Source organism: Antechinus flavipes, chromosome 4, assembly GCF_016432865.1.
Source record: "Antechinus flavipes isolate AdamAnt ecotype Samford, QLD, Australia chromosome 4, AdamAnt_v2, whole genome shotgun sequence".
NCBI classification, from domain to species: domain Eukaryota; kingdom Metazoa; phylum Chordata; class Mammalia; order Dasyuromorphia; family Dasyuridae; genus Antechinus; species Antechinus flavipes.
The window spans coordinates 288,559,573-288,582,477 of record NC_067401.1 but is presented as its reverse complement, the minus strand read 5'-3'; the positions used below and the strand labels follow the sequence as shown (position 1 = coordinate 288,582,477).

Sequence of the window (22,905 nt, the reverse complement as noted above, 5' to 3'; positions counted from 1 at the left end):
TTATTAACCAGTTGAGAAGCTGGTTAATTCTAGCTTGACTATCAGTACCAAAAAGAGAGATTCTGTACCAGCAAGCATCACACCGCCCATATATGAAGCCACAGATTATAAGTAGTTGAAGAAATTTCAAATGCTGTGGATAAATACACAGCCTTGGCAGTTTATTTTCCAAAGTTGTCCATCCAGATGATGAAGTTAAGCTCCAGAGCCAGCTTGGCATTTGGGACCCTCTGAAACAAAGTGGGAGAGGCAGGCGTTAGCTTGTCTTGTCAGAAAATTGAACTGCTTCTATTTGAGTTGTCTCAGGAACATTCTGAAGATTATCTGGCTAGATAAGATAACTGCCAAACATTCATACTCTACTGCGGAGTGCGAGTAACTCCTGTGAAGTGATCACGTAGTATGAATGCCAGACATATATTTACCTATCTTATAGTAAACTTGCTCAAAGTTTACTATAAGATAGGTAAATATATCAGAAGTGGTATAAAGATACCATCACAGTCTCTCTCAAGATCTTTAGTATTGATGGTGAGACATAGGAGATTATTATTAACAAAGCAAATCATAGTTACACAAAGGAAATGTGAGATGTACAGATCTAGAGACGTCTTCAGCCCAAATGTTTAAATGGAATATTTGTGCCCACCCTGTGGGCCTTCTGATCTTTTCTTGGACTGACCAGTCATAGTCAAACACATGATATCTTGACTCCAAAATAATGATGTCATTTTGGTCTTCGGATATGAAGAATAAATAACAGCAATATCCCTTTTATTATCTGACCTCTTCAACATTGCTAAATCCTCTCTTTTTGTTGTCCCTCCTAATTTTCTGAGAAAAGCTCAGATTTCACTTGATTTATGTTTCTTTTCATGCTTTGGAATTTTTTTCCATATAGTTGTTGATATTGTGCGTGATATCCTTTGACCACTTTTATTGGGCAATAATTTTTGGTTTTATGTATTTCTGTTAGATGTATGAATATTGGAGATATCAAATAGGGATGTTTGATGCAAAGATTTTTTTCCACAGCACACCATAGAATATTTGACTAAAATTTTTTTTCAGAATAAATATTTTTTGATGTATTTTGGTTTTACATTTCCTAAATTTTCTGTATTCCTCCATTTGTCCTTTCAGAGAGCCATTCCATCATATAATTAAGACTTTTAAAGTTGGGGCAGCTAGATGGCACAGTGAATAGAGCACCAGCTCTGAAGTGGGGAGGACCTGAGTTCAAATTTGGCCTCAGAAACTTACCACTAATTGTGAATACATCCAGCCATTCTAGAGAACAATTTGGAACTATGCTCAAAAAACTATCAAACTGTGTACATACCCTTTGATCCAGCAGTGTTACTACTGAGCTTATACCTCAAAGAAATTTTAAAGAAGGGAAAGAATCTTGTATGTACAAGAATGTTTGTGGCAGCCCTCTTTGAGTGGCCACAAATTGGAAACTGAGTGGATGCCCATCAATTGGAGAATATTTGGGTAAATTGTGGTATATGAATATTATGGAATATTATTGCTCTGTAAGAAATGACCAGCAGGATGATTTCAGAAAGACCTGAAGAGACTTACATGAACTGATGCTGAGTGAAATCAGCAGGACCAGGAGATCATTCATTATATGCTTCAACAACCATACTATATGATGATCAATTCTGATAGACCTGGCCATCTTCAGCAATGACATGAACTAAATCAGTTCCAATGGAGCAGTAATGAATTGAACCAGCTACACCCAGCGAAAGAACTCTGGGAGATGACTAAGAACTATTATTACATAGAATTCCCAATCCCTCTATTTTTGTCCACTTGCAGTTTTGATTTTCTTCACAGGCTAATTGTACACTATTTCAGAGTCTGATTCTTTTTCTAAAGCAAAATAACGATTTGATCATGTATACTTATTTTGTATTTAATTTATACTTTAGCATATTTAACATGTATTGGTCAACCTGCCATCTGGGGAGGGGGTGGGAGGAAGGAGGGGAAAAATTGGAACAAAAGGTTTGGCAATTATCAATGCTATAAAATTACCTATGCATAAAACTTGTAAATAAAAAGCTGTAATAAAAAAAAGAAAGAAAGAAACTTAGCACTTCTTAGCTGTGTGACCCTGGACAAATCAACCCCAGTTGCCTCAGCAAAACAAACAAACAAATAAATAAATATGGAGAAAATCTACAAAACTGATCAATACATTGGGGGGGAAACAATCTCATAAATAGATATTTGACCCCCAGCTTTGCAGATCAATTGTAGAAGGGAACATCTAGTTCTTAATTTCAATTTCAATTTCATCTTCATAGAACCAGAACTTTAGAAGTCTTATTAGCCAACCTCCGGTATGATTTAGAAATCTACTTCTATATAATACTTATGAGAGATGGCTGTCTAATTTCTACTTGAAGATAATTAGTGATAGAAGTTTCTTGGAGAATATTCTTCCATATTGGAATTTTAGTTATTAGAGAATTTTAGTTATTAGAAAATGCTTCTATTTGCTGATTTGGCCCTCTTCCTTTCTTCTCTTTAGTTCTACTAGAACAACTTTCATCAGTCTTCCTAAGTAAGATCATACTGGAATGGGAATTTTCTGATAGACTAAATACAGGAACTGTAGTTCTTGGCTTTACATTGTCATTCTATGACATGATTTCTAGACTTATATGGAACTCTAACTCTTAAATTTGACAAAATGTAGATTTCGTTGCTTTGGACCCATCCAACATTGATGATGCATCTTGTTTGTCATCTTTGTCAATTTTTGACTGAAACCTCAGAATTATTTTGATTTATATTTCTCTATAGAAATAGAACGTGGAACATCTGTGGGAGTCAGAAGACTTGGGACTTGTGAGATAATTGTTTAATTTGATAGCCATATAACTTTGAAGAAATCAATTCCTCTTCTAAGGTTTAATTTCTGTATCAATAAAAAGAGAGGATGCTAGTAGATAACTTTATAAAGTCATCTCCCTCTATAACTCTGTAAAATCATTCTAATTCTAAATTCTATGATTCCCTTGAGGGCTATATTTAGAGAGGACTTCAAGAGCCTAGTAGTATACATTTGGCTCAAAGGCTGTGTACATTTTAGTGACTTATACATGAATTTGGTTTTAAAGTTCTTTCCAGAATAACTGGACCAGTTCCCAACCTTACTAGTAGTACATTATAGAGTCATAGATTTAGAGCTGAAAGGGACATCAGATACTGTCTAATGTGTGTGTGTGTGTGTGTGTGTGTGTATGTGTGTGTATGTGTGTGTGTGTGTATATGTGTGTGTATAAGGGCAGCTGAACCTGATTGAAATTTAATTAGGAAATATTTCAGAAAATAAATAAAAATACAACATGCAAAATGTTAACATATAGCTTTATAAGTTATATCGAGAGATATAATGAAGTGTTTGTCTCCATAAATTCAGATTAGCAGAAGAACCAGATAAAATGGAATGAAACTTGTTCTGTCCTATTCTGTTCAAGGTTAGGAGTTAGTTAAATTGAATAAAGGTTAACCTTTGCTTGAAGTGCTCATGTACAATTAGCTCACGTCCCATCAACTTCTCCTTCCCAGCGAGGGGTAAATATATAATAAGCAGTGTAGGAAATTAGGTACTCCGGATTACCTGGCACATGGGGAAACAGGAGGGACTTTGTGGCTGGGAATTAAGATATAATGTTTGATTCTTTTTTCTCCTAGTGTGTGTTTATTCTGTAATAGAACACACCTGCATCTGCAGTTGTGTGTAATAAAATAGATTTTTAACTTTACCTTTTTTTGAATCCAAGAGGCTTATTTCTCACAGTATGTCCCCACAGGGATGGTTTATGTATGGTTTAGTGACCTCTCATTTTTATTTGAGTCCCATGACATGCATGTCCTTTCCATTCCCTCTGTCAGTTGTCATTTACCTTTTTTGTTGTCTGTGCCAATCTGGTGGATGTCAGGTGGAACCTTGTTTTAATTTGAATTTATCTTATTATTTGAAGATTTTTTTTTTATTTTTGATGATTGAATGCTTATATTTCTTCCTTTGGGAACTCCTGTTCATATCCTTTGACTATCAGTTGAAGAATGGTTCTTGTTCTTATATATTTCATTTAGTTCCTAATTTTTTTTGGATATCAGACCTTTCGTTTGTTGCAAAGGTTTTCTCTAACTTATTGCTTCCTTTCCACTGTTAACTTCAGTAATTTCATTTATATACAGAAACTCTTCAGTTATCCATCATCAAAAGCACCCATTTTCACTCTTGTGAGCCTTTCTATAATTATGTCATGTGTGCATTTGGAACTTGTTGTGGATATAAGCCATGAGATATTGATTTAAATCATGTCTCAGCCAGATTGCTTTTGTAGGTTTTTCAGAAGCTTTTTGGCACAATGATCCAGTGGCTAAATATAAATATTATGCTACTTTTATTTTTGTTTCTCTATGTTGTATATGTAATCTGTCTCAAAGTGACTTTTCTATTTTTTAACTTGTAACAAATAGTTCTGATCAATATTGCATTTTAGTTAGTTTAGAACTTTGCTGTTCTTCCTACCCCTACTCCCCATTATTTCCTTTGAAGTTCTTGACATTTTGTTCCAAATGAATTTTATGATTTCTTTCTATTTCTTTAGATTAACTCTTTGGTAATTTGATTATTGTGGCATTGAATAAGTATATTAATTTAGCTAGATTTTTTTTGCCCTTAGTCATAAACAATGTATATTTCTCTAATTAGACCTGCATTTATTTCTGTATTTTATGATTATATTACTAAAATTCTGGTGTATCTTGATAGTTGGCATCCCAAATAATTTATACTCTGTGGTTATTTTGAATGTAATTTCTATCACTTTTTGGTTTTGTTGGTGATGTACTGCAAAACTGAAGACTTATGTAAGTTTATTTTATGTCTTACTATACTGAGGTTATTATATTCTATCTTACTGTTTTGAGGTTATTTTATTTTATAATGTACATATTTAATATATTTATATGTAAACATAAATAATATATGTTTATATCTCTATATATTTATTTTAGTTGAATCTCTGAAAAAACAACAGTTTTCTTCCTTTGCTTAGGCTTATTCCCTCAGTTTCTTTTCTTTTTCTTTTTGGTCTTATTCTGTAGCTAGTATTTATAGCACTATATCAAAAAATAGTGATGATAAGGGCTATTCTTGATTTAATCCAGTCATAATTTTTTTAAAAAAACATCTTTTAAAATTGAAACCATCTTCCCAAATTGTTCTATTTTTGTCATCTGAAGTTTTTTTTTTTTAAATGTGCATAAGTATTTTATAAATGCTCCCCCCACTTTAAGTTCTTACTGGATCCACAGCCCAGCTTTGAATTAAAAAAGACATAGCAGGTAGCTCTTGTTCCTGCTTTCTGAGCTGATATTTTGTTTTCTCCTTGATCATTACTTGATTCAGCACTTTCTTTAGATCTTGGAATAGTCATAAGAAGAAGCTGTATTATAACCACCTTCTTCTACTTTATCATCTAGGCTGGTTTAGTATTGGTTTTACTTGTTCTTTCCTATTGTTGAAGATCTCTCCTATGCCAAATAGAGTGGATCACAGATGAAAAGAAAGGATTCCAACACTTAAAGGTAAAATAAGACTTGGAGAACATTTGAATAGGATATTGCTTTTAAAGTTGCAAGTTAGTTGTGGGACTCTCAATAATGAACCATTTTGAGATCTGTTCTATCGGTAAGGTAAGATTCAAATAGCAGAACTAATTTGGTTGGGAAAAAAATCTTCCATAATGATGTATAGAAACTTTTAAAGGTATTCTGTGTGTGTTAAACTATTGAGAGGATGTGTGAATAGAACTTAAAAAATTGATTTAGTTTATTATCTTTTTTTTTAATTTTTTATTTAATAATTACTTTATATTGACACTCGTTTCTGTTCCGATTTTTTTTTCCCCTCCCTCCCTCCACCCCCTCCCCTAGATGGCAAGCAGTCCTTTATATGTTGGATATGTTGCAGTATATCCTAGATACAATATATGTTTGCAGAACCGAACAGTTCTCTTGTTGCGTAGGGAGAATTGGATTCAGAAGGTATAAATAACCCGGGAAGAAAAACAAAAATGCAGATAGTTCACATTCGTTTCCCAGTGTAGCTGCTTTTGTCCGTCATTTATCAATTGAAACCCAGGTCTCTTTGTCAAAGAAATCCACTTCCATCAAAATATGTCCTCATACAATATCGTTGTCGAAGTGTATAATGATCTCCTGGTTCTGCTCATCTCACTTAGCATCAGTTCATGTAAGTCTCGCCAGTCCTCTCTGTATTCATCCTGCTGGTCATTTCTTACAGAACAATAATATTCCATAACATTCATATACCACAATTTACCCAGCCATTCTCCAATTGATGGACATCCATTCATTTTCCAGTTTCTGGCCACTACAAACCGGGCTGCTACAAACATTTTGGCACATACAGGTCCCTTTCCCTTCTTTAGTATTTTCTTTGGGATATAAGCCCAATAGAAACACTGCTGGATCAAAGGGTATGCATAATTTGATAATTTTTTGGGCATAATTCCAGATTGCTCTCCAGAATGGTTGGATTCGTTCACAACTCCACCAACAATGCATCAGTGTCCCGTTTTCCCACATCCCCTCCAACATTCATCATTATTTTTTCCTGTCATCTTAGCCAATCTGACAGGTGTGTAGTGGTATCTCAGAGTTGTCTTAATTTGCATTTCTCTGATCAATAATGATTTGGAACACTCTTTCATATGAGTGGTAATAGTTTCAATTTCATCCTCTGAAAATTGTCTGCTCATATCCTTTGACCATTTATCAATTGGAGAATGGCTTGATTTCTTATAAATTTGAGTCAGTTCTCTATATATTTTGGAAATGAGGCCTTTATCAGAACCTTTAACTGTGAAAATGTTTTCCAGTTTGTTGCTTCCCTTCTAATCTTGTTTGCATTAGTTTTGTTTGTACAAAGGCTTTTTAATTTGATGTAATCGAAATTTTCTATTTTGTGATCAGTAATGGTCTCTAGTTCATCTTTGGTCACAAATTTCTTTCTCCTCCACAAGTCTGAGAGATAAACTATTCTATGTTCCTCTAATTTATTTATAATCTCGTTCTTTATGCCTAGGTCTTAGACCCATTTTGATCTTATCTTGGTATATGGTGTTAAGTGTGGGTCCATGCCTAATTTCTGCCATACTAATTTCCAATTATCCCAGCAGTTTTTATCAAATAAGTAAGCGAATTTCATCTATTTCTGATGAAAAAACCAGAACTTAACAAAAAGTTTGATCTACAAATATAGAACTCAAGAGAAATCTAAAAAGGTAAAGATTAATCTTGGGAACTATATTTTGACTATATAGATGTATGAAGAATACATGTATACCTTGTTCTAGAAATTGATGTGGAAAGGACATTGTACCAGAAAAAGGGTAAAGTGGGGGTAGTACATCTCATGAAGAGGCATAGGAAACCTATTATATCTGAGAGAAAGAATGGAGGGGGATGAATATAGTGGGTATCTTACTGCCTTCAGAATTGGCTTTAAGTGAAAAATCTTAAAGACATATTCAATCTATGGTGAAACTTCTCCCATCTCATTGAAAAGTGAGAAGGGAAAAGTGAAAAGGGAAGGAATAAGCTAAGTGGAAGGGAATACGGGAACTGGGAGGGAAAGGGGTAAGATAGGGGGAGGAACTCTAAGGCGGGGGGAGGGATACTAAAAAGGGAGAGCTGTGAGAAGCAAGTGGTGCTCACAAGTTTAGTTTATTATCTTGAAGTTCTTTTCATTAGTTCTTTCCTCTTGAGTTCTCTTTATTTCTGATTCACTACATTTTGATTTGGATGTTCATAGTTTATTTTTTCTCAATTGGAGTATTTGATTTTGGTTGTAATGAATAAGTTAAAGAACAATTATTTATTAAGCATTTTTAAATAGAGTTCAACTTTTAAAAAAAAAAAGGAAACATTTATCAAAAATTTCTATTCCTTGAGGTAGAACAGCAAAGTAGATGATAATGCATCTTATTTAATGTCATTTTCATTAATAAAATGGTACTATAAACTTCTGATTTAACAGAACTTTGGTGGTGAGACTTTTTTTTTTCTATGTTCATTAGTTATTTTTGCAAAGGGGACAAGTGGGTAGTACTTGCAAAAATTATCAGGTTGCATTTTTATAAGGGTTGCGTTCCTGGACTGAGGCTTCAGGGATCAGGATATGCAAAGAAGAGGAGCTCATGTATTTTCATTTTTGAATCTCTTAGCTGACCTAATTTTTTTATTATCCTAAACTACTTTTTCTCATTTCACATATTGAATCTTTTGCCAGATAACATGTTTGTACCATCTCCTCATACATTTCTTATCTTCTAATTCTTGAATACTTTGCCTGGTGCTGCCCCCATGCCTGCAACTCTTTGAAATATCCTTTTTGCTTTCTTTGTTTCTCTGGTACTCTGCATAGTGCCTGGAACATAGTAAACACTAAAATTACTGGTGTTGGCTGTCTCTGAAAATGCATGCCTAGTTCTGTGTTCCTAGACCATTTCATTGTAAAGATTTATCATCAGTCATCTTCCATCATGATTAGTCACCATGGTGATCAGAACATAGAATGCTTATTTATTTATTTGTTTATTTATTATAGCTTTTTATATATAAAAATATGCTTGGGTGATTTTTCGACACTGACCCTTGCAAAACCTTCTGTTCTAGCTTTTCTCCTCCTTCCCCTAGATGGCAGGTAGTTCAAAACATGTTAAATAGGAACATAGAACTCTTTAAAGTGGTTTCTCATCAATTGGGGAATGGTTAAACAATGATTGTCATGGATTATTATAGTGCCATTAAAAAATGAAAAGCAGGATGATTTCAGAAAAACCTAGAAAGTCTTACATGAACTGATGCATAGTGAAATGAGCAGAAGGAGGAGAATGTTGTATATAGTAACAGTGTTCCAAGACAATCCAAAAGGACTTACTAATGATGAATCAATATCCTCTTCCAGAAAAAGAATCGATGTAGTTTGAATCCATATTGTAGCATGCAATTTTTTACTTTTTTTCTTTTTTCTTTTGAGTCGTCTTTGGCAAAATGACTAATATGGAAAAGTTTTACATAATTGTACATGTATCTGATTGCTTATCCTTTCAGGAAGGGGCAATTGAATAAAGTTTTTTTTTTTTAATCATTGCATTAAGTTCTCTTGGTTCTGTTTATTTCAAAGTTGTATTTATTCCATATATTGGTTCTTATCCTCAGTTTTTGTTTTCTTTGAGTATATGCCTGGTAGAGGTGTCATTGGATTCAAGGGCAGGAATAGTTAGTTCAGTGACATTTTGGGAAAAGTTCCATATTGTTTTACAAAATGGTTGGTCATTTTTTAGCTCCATCCCCACAGTGTTTGGTGCATCTGTCCACCCACATATTACATTTTATTTTGGAGAGAGAAAGAAAAATAGAATCTATGAATTTAAAGCAGTGATAATAGGATTGTTGATCTAGAATTGGAAGGGGCCTCAGAAGCCATGTAATTGTTGAAGAAAAATATTAATACTGCACTTTGTATTTTAGACAGAAGCAATTTTTATTAATATATCATATTTCTAAATCCCTAGCATTTCTGTTGAAGAAAAATACACTCATTCAGGCTTTCAGAGCTTCTGTTTTCCGTATAATGTCAGTATTTTAAAGGTTCTGAGTGTTTAGAAAGATTTTCTCAAAAAATATTAATGAGAAAATCGACAGGAATGATAAGAAAGCTTTCAAATGAAGAGTCTAGAGAACTGAATAGAATATTTTATGTTTTAGAGGTAGTAAGAGAACCATTAAGTTTATTGTCTAAAAGAGTCCACACTTGGGGAAAATCACTGTCAGCTGAGTTTGGGATGACATAGAGTGGACCAAGACTTTAGGCACAGAATCCAATTAAGAGACTTACAGTAGTATTTCATGTAAAAGTCAAGAAAACTTGAACTAAGAAAGTGACTGTATAGAGAAGAAGGTTTTTGTTTTTTATTTTAGTAAGATAATTTGTAGCAGTAAAGGTAGTTGGTTCTTTGGAATGACAGAACGTAGAGTCAAGGATATTACTGAAGTTATAAATCTGAGAAATTGGAAAAAAAAATTGATGCTTAGATAGAAATGGGGCAGGTGTATATGTGTATGTGTGTTGAATTTCTGTTTTGTTTAGTTTGAGATATTTCAAGAATATTCACTTTTGCATCGCCAACCTGCAGTTGCTAATAGGGTGTTGAAGCTTAGAGCAGAAATGGGCTAGTTACTGTGAGTAATCTACATGGAGATATTTTGTTAAATTAAAATTAACTAAATTCATCATGGCTGATGGAGTCATCAAGAGAGAATGTAGAGAGGGAAATGATTAGGGTCTAAGGACAGACTTCTGGAGGAGAGAGATTGTCAAGTGTCATTTGTATCAAGAAATTGAAAAGGGGGAGAGAAATTAGGAGTGTGGGGTAGCTGAGAAAAGACTATCGCATTTATCAGTTAAGAGACACTTGCTTACTTAGGAGGACAAGTGGTGAAGTTAGGAAACCAGACTACAAAGTCTTGAATCAATAAGAAGGAAAGAAGTGGAGGCAGGGTGTAAACAGTTTTTTCCCTCTCTAGTAGTTAAGCTGAGAGAAGGATGGGAGATACAAAATGAGAGCTTGAGGGGATAATAGGTTCTTGCAGAGTTCGTCCTAATGCTCCTATAGTTACAACAAATATTTAGAAATGTTAATAAATGTTAATAAAATTACAGTAAAATAGAAGGATAAATGAAGGTTGGCATTATCCAGGGGCTTACTGGAACCATGTGGTACCAGCTTTGATCATCAAAACATAACAGTCACTCTTAACTCTATATTTGTTTAGACTTCTTCTGTAACCCTCTGGTTATGGAGTTTATAAGGGACACATTATTTCCCCAAGCAGTTTATTTTTTAATTGCCTTTTACACACACACACACACACACACACACACACACACACACACACACATATATATATAGTGTGTTTTTTTTATGTTTCTCTCTTTTTTTGGGGGGTAGGTTAGGAATTTTTAAAAATTTTAATGTCGTATTATTTTTTCGCTTATAAGTAAAGATGATTTTCAATGCTCATTTTGGTAAGATTTTGAGTTCCCATTTTTTTCTCCCTCCTTTACTTCTCCTGTCCCTATAACAGCATGCAAACTAATATAGGTTATAGCAGGACAGGAATGTATCTTATCTAATGCTTAGCTTTGTGCTGTGCATATAATAGATGCTTAATAAACATTGGTTGAGTTGTTGACTTCTTTTTTTCATACTGTATTCCCTAAGTTCCTCTGACAGTCTAGATTTAGAATTCAAAAGGCATAAATATGTGATAATTTTATTCTTTCACTTGTTGTAAAAAAAGAATCTTATGGTTCCCATAGCAACTATTATTCATCCAGATTGTATCTTCCTTACAGAATTAAAAATAAAACTACAATTTTTGAGCTCATGTAGTATTTCATTTGAGGGAAAGTGGCAAATCTTATTAAAGTTATTGTGGTTTTATATGAAAATTTTGTCTGGATTCTGACTTAGTATTTATTAAACTAAATTGCAGTACCAAATACTTGATCCTTAAAAACATTCATTGTTGTAATGGAATTTTAAAAAATCAGAGCATGCATATTATGCTGACTTATATTAACCTATACAATATTGTAGGATAAAGAATAATTTGGAGTTTAGTTATTTGGATATTTGATTACTTGGTCCTTATTTTTTGTCTCTGTTTCTACAACATCTGAACAGAAGTTGAATGATTACATGTGGGAAAGAATGGCATTAAATTTTTTTTTCTTGCAGCATATTATTTTTAGAAATAGAATATTTTGAGTTTTTTTGTTTCAAGTGGTAGAATTTGTTAACTAGTAATTTTTTTAAGGAAGGGGTAAACTGTGATAACTGAATATAAAACAAAGTTCTGGTAATAGCAGTAATATCTATTGGGTGTTTTCGGCCTTGTGTCTTGTGCCACAGAAAATAACTTAAGACATATTAGCTAGGAAATATTTCCCTCTATAGGTTCTTGATTCTTTTTTTTAAAAATCTCTCATTTTTAAGTTTTGTTTTATTTATTTTCTGTTTTTAATGGTATTTCAAATAACATACAAAGATAACTTTCAACATTCAGTTTCACAAAACTTTGTGTTACAAATTTTTCTCCCTCTTCTCCCCTCTTCCCCCCATCTAATAGAATTATAAGCAGTCTGATATAGGTTAAACATGTGTACTTCTAAACATATTTCCATATTTGTCATGCTGGGCAAAAAACAAAAACAAAAACAAAACAGATCTAAAGGAAAAAAACAAGCAAAAAGGTTAAAATACTATGCTTTGATCCACATTCAACCTTCATTCTCTCTCTGAATGTGGATGGTACTTTCCATAAAAGTCATTGAAAAGGATAGCTCTTGATTCTTGATTTCTAATACTGCCACCTTGCATATATATGTGTATGTATGTGTGTGTATGTATATATATATACATATATATATATTTGTTGATTATTCCATATTCTAATGGAATTCTGTATTCTTAGACCCTTAATTTTGAGTGATGACTGATAAAAACTCATAACCTCAGCATAGTAACATTTTTATATCAATGATTTTGTTACAAGTCAGTGTTTATTTCTTCTTGAAAGTTTACCTTTCTAGAATTGAGATGTCAATGCCAAAAATATTTATGAAGCATTGCAAAGGATTTTGAAAAGATTTTCTTAACATTGAGAATTCTTTTTTCATTTTATTTTGTAATTGATTTTAGGGAAATTACTATATCTGCATTTTAAAAATTTAAATCTAAAGATAAATTATAGAAAAATAAAATGATGATTTTTTGTTTATGTGCAGAAAAGATGAAAAGGAATATGCATTGAAGCAAATTGAAGGCACAGGAATATCCATGTCGGCTTGTAGAGAGATTGCAGTAAGTGGATATAAACATAGTTCTTTATTTTATCATATTAGTTATTTTAGATGGTATTAATATGAGAAACTTTGTATGAATATCTGTTCATTTCAAAAATATTCAATGATTCTAAAGTGAAATGTTTGTGAAAGAGGCTGCATTCCTTTTTGAGTAGTGAATCTGATGGTATAATTCGGGTGAAAATATTCATAAGATCACAGTGCATTTTATTAATAAGAAGTCTCTGTACCCAAGTGATGATTCAATGACTATTTGTTTTGTATGAATTTCATTTTTCTATGTAATAGGAGGAGTTATGAAGGGAAGCAGGAAGCTTACAGTGTATTGAGCTGAATACAAATCTTAAAAAGTTCAGGTAAAAAGGAGGAAAGCGATAGCATTTGTAGCTTTTTGAATATGCAATATAGGAGAAAATTTGAAGAACATTTATTTGTTAAAATTGTTTTTTTTTATGGTGACTAATTTTTATTGTGACATTTTATAACAATGTTTAAATGCTTTACAAATGTAATTTTTAAATTTACTATGCATTCTTTAATGACTATAGCAAAGTTTTTATAAGTTTATGCTAATAAATTCTAAAGAAACAAAAGTGTTGTAGAATGAGTTTTTTTTTGGTAACCTTTGGAACTGGCGATTCCATGAAAGCAAAACTTTATTACAAATTGCTTACTAGAAAAGAAGAGAACATAATGGTTGAAGACAAAAGAGAAATGATGCACCATCAGAATTAAAATGAAATTTTTTCCCAGACTTCCTGTTTTTCTTTCAAATTAGGGTACTAATATAAAGCTAAGTTTTTTAAAATTACCCTTCTGCATTGAATCATCGTCCCAGATTCTCCTATAAACTTCAGGTTATAGATACACATTAGCTTAAAGATGGTCATAGTAATTTTGCCTTTTGATTCTCAAGATCAGGACACATATGTGGCAAAAGCCACATTTATAACTCTGATAAGATTCTAGAGTTAAATTGTAACTAGAAATTCACTCATGACTGCTCACTGTATGAATTAATTGTAGAGATGTATTTCTAAAACTGAGCAAACTAGTTTTCAAAGTGAGATGAAACATTTATCTTCTTTCATTTTATTATTGTATAACTGTTTAAGCAGCAGCAGAGGCATATTCACCAACTCTTCATAATGGATTGAAGAGTCAAGATGAGAGGATAGTCAAAGACTGAGCTTTTTGTAGGAGCACATAAAGGAAGAGGAGAAAAAAATAACAGGATTTCTTGCTAATGCTTTTAGACACGAGCTGAGAGAGCTTCTGTTTGGTTTAGTGTTTTGGCAGAAATCTCTTCATTGCAGTTAAGTTGCACTTGAGCAAGCAAATAAAATAGGATAAAGTAGGTAAAATAGGATGGAAAGGCTCATAAAAAAAGGCTTTTCACCAGGTATTACTTGGCAGGCAAATAAACATTTAGTTATTTGGTATTGAAAATTCGTGTCTCCATTATAGCAAGTATGGAAGGCAAGAGAACATTCACTCAATCAATAATCAATATTTTTAGTGCCTACTTTATGTTGTATATACTATATTCATGTTTCTCTTAGGGCAGAATAATAACTATTACATTTACAGTTAAAAGAGAAACTGAAAGGGCTAGACATATGTCTTTTCTTCTCTAAGTTATCAGAGAATAAATTCTTTTTAAAAAAAATTTCAGTATTCTATTTTTCCAATTACATGCAAAGACAGTTTTCAACATTCATTTTTGTTCAATTTTGCATTTTATTTTTTTTTCCCTTTCTTTTCTTAGTTCCTCCTTCCCCAAGACAGCAAGTAATGTGATATAGGTTATACCTGTACCATTATTTATAACAGATTTCCTCATTTGTCATGTTGTGAAAGAAAAATGACAACAAAAGGAACAGACCATGAGGGGAAAAAAAAAGCAAACAAAAAAAAGATGAAAATACCATACTTTGGTTTGCATTCAGTCTCCATAGTTCTCTCTCTGGATACAGATGGCATTTTCTATTCCAGCTGTGTTGGATCACTGCATTTCCGAGAAAAGCTAACTCTTTTATAGTTGATCATCATATAATCTTGCTGTTACTCACTTTCCTCAGCATCAGTTCATGTAAATCTGTCCAAACTTTTCTGAAATTAGCCTGCTCATCATGTCTTATGAGAATAAATTCTTGAAATAATGGAAGTACTTCAAAGAGAAAACTAAGAAGAAAAGAGGAACTGAATAGGCAGAGGAGATCCTGATCTGAGACAGAAACTTAGAATATAGAGAAAGAGGGTAGCACAGAGAAGAAAAGTATATAATGTAGATGAGATATTTTCCTTGGAGGGTGGAAAGGAGGGTGTTTCTTTTGAGGGAAAAAAAAGGCTGAAACAGCTTTTTAGGTTTGAAGGAATTTCAATAGAACCTCTAATGTAGAGCATTTTCGTTGTGGTATTGGGTGACTTCTTGCTAAAGAATATATCATGGAGGCTATTTATTAGTTAATAGTATTAGTAAAAAGAAATGCTTCCCTTTTTGGGCATGTATTCAGGATATAACAACCTCCCCAAACTTGGCAGAATTGACATCTAATGATGATAAGTGACATTGAATGAAGGGATCTTTAAAGAATTTCTGGAATTTATGGAGTTTAGGGAAAAGAATTGAAGATGAAAAGGGACAGAGCTGATCTATTTATCACTACTGCCTGTTGAAGATAAGAGTTTTGGAAGAAATGGCTTCATTTCTAAATGGATAGCTGATTGAGCAAATTATGCTTCAGATGTGGGATTTAGATTTCTGACCCTAATTTATATACTAAAATGATGAACTCTTGAACAGGGATGGTATACATTTCCTTGGTACTAGAAAATAATATGTTGACCTGTGGATTTTTGTAAATCTTCTCAAGACAACTTTAAACTGAAAATGGAGAGGTAAGAAAGAAATTGTCGACCTATTTCTCCCAAACCAAATACTATAGACAGTAGCAGGCGCTTTTATAGGAGGAATATCATTAGAGACGACAAATGATTTTCAAGGGGATAGTACCCAAAAAGAAAAATCAAGGGGATAGTAAAGTCGTAAAATCTATGGCCTCAGATGTCTTTATGTAAATGTTCAGAGGGTAGATGAGAAGGTAAACTAGAAATTTATTTCAAGAAGGTAAACTCTTCTGTGTAAATATCCCTAAAATTTAATCAAAGGTATTGCTCTAGATTATGGACGTGGAAAAGTATATCACTTTTTAAACAAAAATTAAATTTTAAATAAAAAGAATATTGTAATGTATTATTATGTATTCAAAAGTTTTGCTTGAATAAGGGTATGACCTTAGTAGGGGGGAAAGAATTGGGTAATGATTATTGGAGAGACAATATCATGTAAACCAGTAGTATTAAACAATTGGGGGGGGTACTAAATCATATATTAGGATATCTGCCAGCCACTTATTAATTTAGAAAGCCATTAATATATAACATTAATATTTTCTTTTTTCTAATGTATTTTAAAATTTTATTAACTATTACCTAATTACATTTTAATCTTGTTTGCTCTAGGGAATGTTGAGGTCAGCAACACTGTTTGACACTACATACTATCAAGCTAGAATGAGGAAACAGAATGACAAAAAAAAAACAAACCACAAGGGTTACTTTAGAAGTATAAATGGCCTTAGTAAAGATGACTGACATTGATTCCTTAGATTTTGGAATACTGATAAAAGCAGAGCAGAAGTTAAGCTTTTGATTTGTCTTAAAGTTACTTTAGTTTTTTTAAAAAACTGTAAGAAATGATAACAGCAGTTTTTTTTTGGATCTGATTTTGAATAGTGGGGAAGTACTTGGTTAATGAAATAGAAATGATGAAAACTTTTGAAAATAATTTTTACATTTTTGGATTTTGTTGTAGATTAGAGTTATAAATGTGCAATTCATATTTTTGGGATAATAGATTTCAAAGAATAAAGAAAGGGTAAATGGCATCTCAAGTCCTTGAGATTCTTCATCTGCTAGTGTCCTCCATCCTCTTCATTTTCTTGTGTTTGCTTATTTTGTGTACTGGAGTACAGGATCGTTTATTTTGTTCTTTGTATCACTGATGTCAATGCAATTTCTGTCATGGAGTAGGTACCTCATGATGGTTTCTGCCTCCTTTTTTATTATATGTTCATTTGTGCAATCTCTGGGTCATAGAGATGGATTGAAGTCATGTATTAAAAGTTATTTATGGTTTTGCAGTCAAGATGGCATTATGAGAAGTTCCAAGGAAGTGGATACCACAAGTCTCTCCAGCAACCAATGTACATTTCAAAGAAAAGAAAAACTTAATAAAAGCCACAGCAAATACAGAAAATGAAGAAGGTGAAGAAATATGTTGAAACTATCAGAATAAATGAAAATGGAGAAAAACAATGTTTGGAAAGACATCTTCAGATGGGTAAATGACACATTTAAGAGGTTAGCTAAAGGGGAATACTGGTAAAAAAAAAAAACACAAGAGCAAACAGAACATCTTAATAAAATACAAAATCACCAGTGGAAGTATAACTAGAATTGAAAAACAGCATAAAAGGTTCAAAGACAATCATTTTGACATGATTCTTGTGTTCCTCAGGTAAGAAGAATGTGCACAATTGCTTATTGCTAATTTTGTAATGAGTGAGGGATAACATGGATATTCTAAAAGTTGTACTTGAGCCACTTCATGGAGGCTTTATGAGAATACGTAGAGAGGAACTGCACAGATTGAGAAGCTATGGGTGAGCTGCAGTGTGCACCCATTTTTTGGTAACACCTGACTAAATATATTGGATTCTTTGATGTATGAAGAATATAATAGAAAATGATCTTCCCTTCCCAAATAAGAAGTAATGAACAATAGCCATAATGCAGTAGAAAAATAAGCTCAGAAAATAACTGTTTGAAAGAATGGGGTAATAAATGAAAATCAGCTGTTGATCAAGATGTAGCAACTGCAGAACTATCAAGTGTTGCAAGAAATTTAGAAAAACAAAAAATAATTGATATCATATGGTAGGAAATCATTCATTATAATATTTCAGTATGAATAAAAACAAACTTTGATTTAGAAAATAAAAACTCTGAAGGGGAGAACCTTGAGATTCAACTCTACTAGGCATACCCTAGTTATTTTCAAAAGGAAAAAATCCCACAAGTAGAAGACGACAAAAATTTTCATGCTGAAGTCCACCATCATTCAAAATCATAGCAGTTTTCTCAAGGAAGAAAAGCAATAGAGAAATTGCACTCTGACATAAATAAAATTTAGAAGCCTAAGCCATGGACCCAATTATCCGTCTATCCATTAAACCTATTTTTTTTTTTTAGTAACAAACTTAAAAAAAATTGCATAGATCTTGATACTTGAACATCAAATTGAATACATAAATGGTACTAGATGGAAACCCCATATGGCACTACTGTAGAAGTGTGTTCCAGCCCACAGCATCACTGGTTGGCCCCAGCATCTCCTAGCAGTCATTTTTGCAGATTCCCAGCACCCAAACCCTTACTGTTTTCTAACAACTGTGAGTTTCTCTAAGATAGCTGTCTAAAAACAGGTCATTAGTAGTGAAGCTGATCCAAAAAACATACACATTTGGCCCCTTCAGACCCCGGTTTTAAGTCACACAGGACAAAAATGAGAACAATCCTCTAAAAACTCCCCTCACCGTCCCCCCCTGTGAAACACAAGCACACATAACGCTCTTTTGCAAAGGGACCAGGACCAACAGCCCAGCTGCTCAGTACAACATTATCACCCTATTACCTGTCATCTTCACTGTCAGTCATAATAACAACAATAATAAAATAAGGAAATTCATGCTACATATTAGTTTGGAGAATTGTGGCTGACCCCTGTGGGGAGCCAGCTCCACTCTTCCCATCAGCCCTGCAAATACCCCTGGGCTCCATGAGTGACCTCCCCCACAGTAGTGGTTCTAGTCAGTTTTGCACAAAGACGTCCCTCAGCCCTTCCCCACCACAGCCAGCTTGCGGCGCCCTTCTCTCCCTTCCTTCCCTACTGTCCTGTGGGTAAGAGGCAAGACTGGGCTCTCAGCACTCTTTGATGAGGGGCTGTTCTGAATTGTACAGTTTCTTAATGATTCAGAACCTGGTGCTCAGGCTAAGGGACTGGCTGAAACCAGGGATGAAGGAGGACGCCCGGCCCTGAAAAGTCCCTGGATCTTGGGTTAGAGGCAAGAATCCAGTCTCAGCACCAGGGTCAGCTGGTGGTCACCAAGCCATTGTTCACAGCCAGCTGCTCCATGCTGTAGCAGGGCTCTAGCCCTGCTCCACGCAGGTGTCCAGCAGGACCTCCCAAAGGGCTTGCTGTAAACCAGGTGTAGGAGCTTCTTGCCAACGTGGGTCACCAGCTGACTGGGCATCAGAAGATATCCGGGTACTTGATGCCCAGCTTGGCCTGGCTCAGGGTCTCCTAAAAAAAAGTCTGCATCAAACTGATAGAGAGGTGCTTGTCCTCTAGGTCACTGAGCTGGTCAAAGTTGGGCTGTGACACTTTGTGCAGGTATTCTGTATCCTCCAGGCTGAAGCCACTATTGCAGCTGTCCAGTGATTTGCAGTTGGAGCTTTCCAGACTCGTGCAGCAGCCTAGCCTCTCTACTTGGGCCACTGTCGCCAGGCCATGCGATCCTGTGGCTGGTCTGGAGTGGACAGCCACGAGGAAGAGGAGGAGAAGCAAGCTCTGGCATGGCTGGCACTTTTTGCTGCAGCCACGTTCGTGGAACTGGGGTCGGGTTCAAGGCACAGAGCAGGGAATAGGCTGGGCTGGAAGTACAGCCAAGCCTAATGAGAGCCTCAGTGGATGAGTCTGACTGTGAGTGGAGCCAGCGGATGTCTGAATGGATCAGGAGAACTGGATTCTGTACAATGAGAGTGAACAATGCCTGGGCTTGTCCTCCCATTCTGCCCTCCCCCTTGCACCTTTCCTCCATCAAAACTTAATAAAGCTGTATGAAGCATTTGGATTTTGAAATGTTTTGAAGAGATGCATTTTGTAGGGAATTTTTGAATGATAAAGCTTCTAATTTAAAAAGGAAGTTTCTAAAGCAAATAAAGTCACTTCTAAAATTAAATTAATAAATTGGTAGCTAAGTGAATCAGGTATTAAATTAAATAAATCTAAATATCCCTCTCTTAAAAAGAAGTGCTCAACTCAGAATGTCTTTCTCATATCTCCCATGGTTGCCTTGGTCTAGGACTTCTCTGACTTTTCCACCATGCCCCTTCCTGGGGTACCTTCCTTACTCAGTCTCATCTTTTCAGTTTCCTTTTTGTGTGGTCTTCCTCCATTAGATTGTAAACTCCTTGAAGGACCATCTTTCTCTTTTTATTTTTATCTTCCTTGCCTAGCACAATGTCTGGCACATAATAAATGTTTAATAGTTAATAGCTGACTAATGTTTCAGAAGTGTGTTTCACATAAATATAAAGAGACCAAAGCCAGAGCAATTCCAAAGTAAAGGAAATTAATTCAAAGTTTTAAAAATACTCTACATAGTTACTAGTCAAGATGAATTTTCTTTAGTAGGATTTTTAAGATGTAGTAACAATAATAAGGACAAGAACATATTTTAAGTCAGTGCCATGAATGAAGCAAATATTGGTTTGATCCCAAACTGATTTAACACCTCTTCCTCTGTCCGTATGACTTATTAGAAGAAGAGATAGTTTTCAGAAAAATGTCATTAATCTACATTAAAGAATTTAAAGTAAGCTTTGCATAGGATGATAAACTATATATTCAAAATCATCAGGTAATAGTCTATAAAAATGGAGAAACACTAGAAGCATACCCATCAAAAAACAGAGCTATCTACTTTTCAATAGTCTTATTTTACATAGATTTGGAATTTTTAGAAATAGCAATAAGAGAAAGTTAAGTGTCAGGAAGGCAGAATTTAAAAATCTCTATTCAGAAGACATAATATTTATTTAGAAAATCTAAGGCACTCCAAATCCATTAATCATTTTTAACACTACAATAATATTTCAACCCAGTCACATCCTATTTGAGAGATTGTCTCTGAAAGTTTTTCCCCAAGTTTCTGTATTACTTCTATTCTTGGTTGCATAAATTTTATTTATACAGGAAAGTTTTATTTTAAAGTCATCACAGTTATCAATTTTTATACTTTAACAATATTCTTACCTTGTAAAATAGGCAAGTAACAAATCTGCTTCCATTACCTATTTTCTTTTTGTTCTTCCAAATGAACTTTGTTATTTTTTCTCAGTAAAACAATTTAGATTAGCTAGGTAAAATTGTCATTTAAAAAATTATATTGACTTTATTTACTATGAATGTTCAATCATTTAGTGTGACTTTGTACAAAAAGTGTTTCATGTTTATGTTCTATTTTATCTATAGTTTTTCCTTTTATGCCTCATTAATATAAAATAATTACTCCTATTTATCTTTTCCTGCAGTTTTATTTTTTTGGAATCACCCCATCATATTCAACTCATCCCAAGCCTTTTAAAAAAAACTATTCAAATAATGATTACAGTCATAAAGAAGTAAACAGTAAACAGTTTGACTCTGTTGAGTCCTTATCTTATATTTCTCCTGGATGTAATGTTAAAATTTCCCTTAACTTATGGGATTTTTGTCACAAGTATTGTAAAGCTTATCAGTTTGTTAAATGTGTTCATTCACCCACCTTTCCCTATCCCTCACTCTGCCATTTAGGATTATAGTTAATTTTGCAGGGTAGGTTGTGGGGCTACCCCTTTTTTGAAATATAATATTCCAAAACCTATGGTTCTTCAACATAATAGCCGCTAGTTCTTGTGTCGTCCTTATTGTAACTCCATGTTGTTTAATTTTTTTTTTTCTTGTTTCAAATATTCTCTCCTTAACTTGGGTGGTCAGTTAACTATGATATTCTGTAAGCTTTCTCTGAGCCCATAGCAGCTGTCTATGATTGGGTTGTTTCTCCTTATTTTTTTTAAATTTAAATTTAAATTTTTAAAATTTATTTTTGTTTCATAAATTCATTCATTTATTTATTTTTAGCAGGTATTTATGTAATCAGATTCTGGTCCCAAGTATGAGGAATGATGCCTCAAGCCATAAGTCTTTCTTACTCTTATTTTCTGAGGATTATTTTGGGGTTCAATCTTGGACTCCCTTCCCCACTTCCAAGGCATGGCTAGGGCCACTAGCTCTGTCCAGCAAATGATTCTGCTCTTTTCAGTCCCTTAGGTGGTTGCAAACTACAACTGTACTCTGCCCTGGAACTGAAACCAGGGACACTCTTTTCCAGCAAGTGCACCCCTGTGCTACTGTACTCACCAGATATGTGCTAGCTCCTTGTTCCCTGTAGCTGCAGTTCAGCCTAGGATGGTCAGAAGAATTGCTTGGTGTCCCTTGACAGTGGAAGTTCTTCAATTTTCTCATTTTCAATTAGACTCCCATAGGTGAAATGAAAGTTTCACCCAGAGGCTGCCTCCCACACCCAGATGCCCCTAGAACTTGTTTGTTGATTCAGCAAAAGTAGTCTGGAGGTGTTTGTGTATCACTCAGGCCAGTCAGAACTTTCCTGGGGTCTTTTCCCTCTTAAGATGAAAACTGCTTTACTAATTCTCTTAGGCAGTATTCGTTCTCTCTCTCTCTCTGTAAAAGTTGGAACTCACAATCTTATAAAAATGCTGAAAATTATCTTTACATGTAATTGGAAAAATAAAATACTGTTCAAATTAAGAAAGAATGTATGGCAAGAATATGTAGAATTATACAAGAAAGGTCTATACATCACAGGGCTTGTGGTTACAAATTTAAACCAGACAAACTAGAAAAAGAAGTCCTATGAGCCTTAGGAATCATTGTTAGAAGGTTAGTAGAAGTGATGGAATCCCAGCTGAGCTATTTAAATACTTATAAAATGATTCAGTTA

The 22,905-nt window shown here is 33.9% G+C and overlaps 1 protein-coding gene and 1 pseudogene across 3 annotated transcripts in view; one reads left to right on the top strand and one right to left on the bottom strand.

Moving 5' to 3' along the window:
* Nucleotides 1-22,905, top strand: part of CDK19 (cyclin dependent kinase 19) — a 228,641-nt gene that overhangs the window by 60,130 nt on the left and 145,606 nt on the right. For all 3 annotated transcript variants that reach the window (XM_051997541.1, XM_051997540.1, XM_051997542.1), the window contains one exon: nt 12,920-12,995. In XM_051997541.1, coding sequence (XP_051853501.1) covers nt 12,920-12,995 — 76 coding nt within the window. The remainder of the gene's footprint in view (nt 1-12,919; nt 12,996-22,905) is intronic.
* LOC127559240 (DNA damage-inducible transcript 4 protein-like) lies at nt 18,277-22,409 on the bottom strand (annotated as a pseudogene).